Source organism: Camelina sativa, chromosome 6, assembly GCF_000633955.1.
Source record: "Camelina sativa cultivar DH55 chromosome 6, Cs, whole genome shotgun sequence".
Taxonomy (NCBI): Eukaryota; Viridiplantae; Streptophyta; class Magnoliopsida; order Brassicales; family Brassicaceae; genus Camelina; species Camelina sativa.
The window spans coordinates 5,976,999-5,982,178 of NC_025690.1; the positions used below are offsets into that span (position 1 = coordinate 5,976,999).

At 38.4% G+C, this 5,180-nt stretch overlaps 3 protein-coding genes across 7 annotated transcripts in view; all 3 read right to left on the bottom strand.

The window, feature by feature from the left end:
• The window catches only part of LOC104790514 (cytochrome P450 81D11-like), a 3,223-nt gene extending 799 nt beyond the window's left edge, over positions 1–2,424 (bottom strand). The window contains exons 1-3 of one of the 2 annotated variants that reach the window (XM_010516285.2): positions 1,797–2,424; positions 1,021–1,404; positions 610–897 (exon numbers count right to left, since the gene is read on the bottom strand). In XM_010516285.2, the coding sequence (XP_010514587.1) occupies positions 610–897; positions 1,021–1,404; positions 1,797–2,297 (1,173 nt within the window). In that variant the 5' untranslated portion in view covers positions 2,298–2,424. Of the gene's footprint in view, positions 1–118; positions 898–1,020; positions 1,405–1,796 lie in introns of those variants that run through there. The other variant, XM_010516284.2, reaches the window with a different exon arrangement.
• On the bottom strand, positions 2,777–3,812 carry LOC104790515. The gene has a single exon (XM_010516287.1). It carries the CDS (start codon positions 3,746–3,748, stop codon positions 2,993–2,995), a length of 756 nt encoding a protein of 251 aa, XP_010514589.1. The 5' UTR covers positions 3,749–3,812; the 3' UTR covers positions 2,777–2,992.
• Positions 4,019–5,180, bottom strand: part of LOC104790516 (3-dehydroquinate synthase homolog) — an 8,163-nt gene continuing 7,001 nt past the window's right edge. For 3 of the 4 annotated variants that reach the window (XM_019246676.1, XM_010516290.2, XM_010516291.2), the window contains 5 exons: positions 5,060–5,140; positions 4,880–4,969; positions 4,628–4,795; positions 4,445–4,526; positions 4,019–4,352 (listed from right to left, as the gene is read on the bottom strand). In XM_019246676.1, coding sequence (XP_019102221.1) covers positions 4,222–4,352; positions 4,445–4,526; positions 4,628–4,795; positions 4,880–4,969; positions 5,060–5,140 — 552 coding nt within the window. In that variant the 3' untranslated portion in view covers positions 4,019–4,221. The remainder of the gene's footprint in view (positions 4,353–4,444; positions 4,527–4,627; positions 4,796–4,879; positions 4,970–5,059; positions 5,141–5,180) is intronic. The other variant, XM_019246677.1, reaches the window with a different exon arrangement.

Sequence of the window (5,180 nt, forward strand, 5' to 3'; positions counted from 1 at the left end):
GTAGTAGTATCATCTTTTCAAATGTAGCGATATTACGATAAAATAACGATATGACTTATAAAATCTTATCTTTAGCTGCTTTGAGTTATAACTAGAATACTTCTGATGACAATGATCGTTTGTTCATTCGTACACAAGAACATCCCTTTATTTAGAAGATACACAAGAGTGATTGGATCTTGATGAATTAAATCAACAATGTAGATCGTCCTTCTATCTAACAAAGATCACATGGAAATATTTATTCAACGAGGTTCTGTAGGATGAAAATTTAATTTATGGACAAGAAGCATCTAAAATCTTCTGGACAATGGGACGAGCTCTACACATGGCTTGCAACGACTTAGCTTTACGCATTGTAGTTCCTTTTTCACTTTCTCTCATGTCTAAATGTTCTTCTCCGACTCTCTCCCATTCAAAACTTTGGATCAACGATCCAAGAGCCAAGGTCACGAGCCGTTGAGCTAGCCCTGATCCAGGACAAGCTCGTCGTCCGATCCCAAAGGCCATCAACTTTTTATCCTCCCCTTTTTTCTCAAACCTCTCTGGCTTAAACTTTCCCGGCTCTTCCCACAACTTAGGATCTCTATGAATGGCCCATGCATTCACCAATATGATTGTACCACGTGGGACATCATAGCCGTCAAGCACGCAATCTTCTGATGCCAAGTGGGGAAGAAGCATTGGAGCCACCGGATATAGTCGTAAAGTCTCTGACACAATGTTCTGAAGATAAGGAAGTTTCACTATGTCTTGTTCCTCTATTAAACTGTCTAAACCGATTTGGTTGTCGATTTCTGTTTTTGCCTTTTGTAAAACTTCTGGATGGTTCAGTAAATTCGACATCGCCCATTCTAACGTTCCAGCTGATGTGTCAGTCCCGGCAAGTATCATTACCTAATCCAAATTAAAAACAGTTAATTAAACTACAACTTTAAAACCTTAACCAATGGTAACTATCTTGACCTCTGTTTTAAAACCTTAACCAATGGTAACTATCTTGACCTCTCTTTTACTTACAAGTATGATTCCTTTGATGATCACATCCGTGTAGTAATCAGGCTGAGTTTCTTGTAGAGAAAGCAAATGATCGATCAATGTGTTACCCTTTACTTTCTCTGCACGTTTCTCGTTCACAAGACTTTGCAAGAACTCGTCAACACGGCCCGCTAACTTCTTAACCCGTTTCTCATAATTTGTTACCCAACAAAGGATCGGGAAATAGTCAGCTGCGTTCCCTGCGCCGCCACTAACAACCACCTCCGCTATCAACTGTCTCACGTGTTTTGCCTCATTGTCGTCCTCTGTGCCATCGCCGTAGTATCGCTTTCCGGCCACCATCCTAATGATGTTGTTGATAGTTAAGCTCATAAACATTGGTCTCATCTCCACTTTCACAAACTCCTGAAATTACAGTTATCACACCAAAAATGGTTAAATCTAAAAGTTTATAATTGGTATCTAAAATCTTTTGTATTCGGTTCTTGTAAGGAGTGATGTTTGAAATCGACTCATTTGCTATAAAACATATTCTATGAAAGAATAAAAAACCCGAGACCATAAATTAATTTTAAACTTTTTAAAGGTGTAACAATCGAAGCCGTAATAAAGAAGTCAATTATATTTTGCAAATATATAGTATTAATTTTTTAAATAAGATGTAATAATCGAGACTCGAGACATTGATTAAAATATGTTAAACTTCGCAGATACTTTATAGAAAAATTAGTTTTTAAAAAATTGTGTAGGAATCGAGACATTAATTAAGAACTGGTATAATGATAAATCGTACGTACGTGTTTAGAGTTTTTCGATAGACATAATATGAGCCGTCGGATCTCATCTTTACGGATAGATATGAAGCTATTAAGCCTATGAGACGAGAAGATCTCAATGGTGCCAATACGTCGTAGATTCCTCCAACTATCACCATACGCCTCTCCAACCATAGTGGTTGAGTTGTATCCGATGTGTTTCTGCACGATAAACTGCGGCCGGTTGGCGAATACAACGTCGTTCTTGGTGAAACATTCCTCGGCTACGGAGTGAGAAGAAACAACGTAAACGAGACGTGTCCCGAGGCGGAGGGAGAAGATCTTGGCTTTGTTTAAAGATTCGGAGAGAGATAGGAACCTGCGGTGTAGTGGTAGCTTTAGAAGGTGGACATGTCCGATGATCGGATATGGCCGTGTTGGACTCGGCGGTAGGTTAAGTTTGCGCCGCCGTGTTCCGAACAAGAACTTGAGAGAGAGGAAGAAGAAAAAGAAGAGAGAGAGGATTAGGTATATAGTTTCCATTATTGAGTTGTTAATTTAATATGGAACATGTGATGTTAAAGCTGGTTTTATAGTGACGGTTTGAAGCGTGAAAAACTATAATACTAAGTCATAAGTGAGTGTGAGATTGGTTGGTCGTGTTACGTTTATGTTATAGTGATAATTATCGTTTTGGAAGAAGAAGAAAAAGAAGTGGATAATAAAAGAGTTGGTGGTGATGTCACTGCCTACGAGCAATGAAACTGAATAAGCTTCATGAGATTATAAGATCTTCATGTGACACGTGCTATGTTATCCATCATGTGATGTACTTAACGTCATTGCATATGTCATTGATCTATCAGTTTGGTTTCTATTAAGGTCATACACGGACCCATTGAACCAAACTTTGAGGGGAGTGGAGTTAGAACATTATAGATGTAATGGTGTTCGGAGTGAATTCTCTTTTACTACAGAGATTTCCATATAGTTAAACAATTTTCAACGAGAGTAATTAGTAATTAAGAAAACATGCGATATTATATTAATGAGTTACAAATACAGTATAATGTTTTTTATAATGGGTAACAAAATATAGATTTAATATCGCATGGCGCTTCCCTCCTTCATAATGATAAATAAAAAATAAAAATAAGAGATGAACTCATGGCTCCTTCATCTGTTGTTTAAAAACATTGTGCCTTTTGCTCAGTCTAAGTGTTTCTCGTGAGGGTTGCTCAATTGCCTTTCGCTGTGAGGAAGGATTTGCCTTTAGCATGACGGTCAGCTCCGAATTCAAATCCAGTTCCAGCTCGGCCCTGAGCGCCGGCTGCGATAGATATATCAATATATGAGCCAGATTTTTTCCTAGACATTCCGGTGAATAGGCCTGGCATAGAGGGGAGATCGATGTTGTTCCCAACAGGGAACTTCTTGGTGCACTGAGTGATCACCTTCACGTAAACCTTTATGGCACTCTTCAACCTAATCATATGGCTATCTATCTCAGCTCTTTCACTTTGGCTTATCTTAGCATTAGCATTGAACTTATACTCCCCCGAGATGGCAGCAATTCTCCACACAAGGCGAATATAACTTTGAGCCATCACTGCATAATTCCTGCTCAACTTAGCCCCAAGTTCAACAACACCAACTTGTGCTTGTGCCGCACCCAACGCCCTAGTCAATACATTGAATATGGCATGACTCTTTTCAAACACCTCCTCTTTAGCGCCAGTATAATTGAAGCTCCCAAGAAACTCGGTGTAGCCCTTGCAGGCGTCGAACAAAACCTTGAATTGAACTTTGTCCGGTGCGGATTGAGCCTGCTCCTCAACGAATTTAGAGATCTCATTGTAGGAGAAAGATTGGAGTTCGGACAAAGTGGATGGACACAAGATCTGTTTTGTTTTCTTGTGGGTTTGTGGGTTAGCGAAGACAGACCCGATGGCTAGAACTAAGGCTAAAGAGAACAACAGAGAGATCCTTGCCATGGTTGTATTGATGGGCAAGGTTAAAAAAAATAATAATAAATAAACTAGAATAAAAAAATGAAGTGGGCGAGTTTGAATGGAGGGATTTGAAAGGTATATATACGTTTTCACACAGCCTAATAATAGTTACAAACAAAGGGTTACAAGAACAGACAAAACCAATACAATGCAGAGAGAGAGATTCATGGCTGTTCACTTAAATTTTTCTTTCTGGTTAAAGCTATTTTGTTTGAATAAATTTAACAACATGTGGACACAAATCATTACCGGTTTATATAAATAGATTATTTACGTTTATATTAATTAAAATGGAAACGAAATTGTAAATAGTATCCTGTTGGTTCGTTACTTCGTTATATTATGTCCTTATATATCTACCAAAATAAGCGACACCTATACATAAAAGAAGAATTGAATAGAGACAAAAACATTTTATTTGAATATGTCTCAATGTTACCCGCAAAAGTGTTTGATCAATTCTCGACGATGAATTCTTGAATCTCTATACCGGTATGACGTGCACCGCCCTGTAATCTGATCAAAACTTGATCCCCAAGTTTCAGCGAGGTCACCGGAACAGCGGTTTTTCTAGATGAGTTGTTTACTGCAAGAAAAAAGATAGATTTATCATACACCCTTTAATGTAAACTAGTAGCAAACTGCAATGAGGATGATGAGACTCTTAAGATAAAGAACCTTGGTGCGGAGTGACTAATGCAACTGTTTCCGCGTTCTGTAAGATGATGCTAAAAACCGTTTCCTCCTCCTTTACGCTAAGCTGCAAGAGATGAAGCAGCTAACCTTAAATCGAATCAAACACCAAGAAACTTACTTAATCAACAATTTATAAGAGTGTAGTAAAGAATGTGATTTATGAACCTTAGCCTCTACAAGAATAAGTGGACGCTTCTCGATTTTGACTCGTCCAACGACCGTTGTCCGCTGTTTCCCTTTCTGATCAACAACAGTTACCTCTCTTCCCGTTCTTAACTCTGAAAGGTAACAAGTCTTTCCACCTGGAACAGAGACATACGCATGCACCGGCCCCTGTATATATTGAGATGTTTAGTAAATGATGATATCTATAATAAGAACTGATTTAGCAAAAGTGAAAAAAAGAAACAAACTCACAGCGTTAACTCTAAATGGTCTGCTTTCAATGTAATTAGACTCCAAGCATTCTGAGTGAACCAAGAAGAGTCCTCTCGCAAAAGAACCAACCTTGTAAAAAAAGAATACAGATTCATATTTTAGTGCTTGTAAGACTAAGTAAAAGAATTTGATAATCCATGTTGAAGTAAGAGTATATACAGGTAAACAACATACAAGAAGACCTTCACCGGGTCTCATGAGGCTGCAAAGATCAACACAGACTCGGTCTCCCATACCAACCATTTGAACCCGAGTTATAGTAGCTTCCTTCAAACTTAAT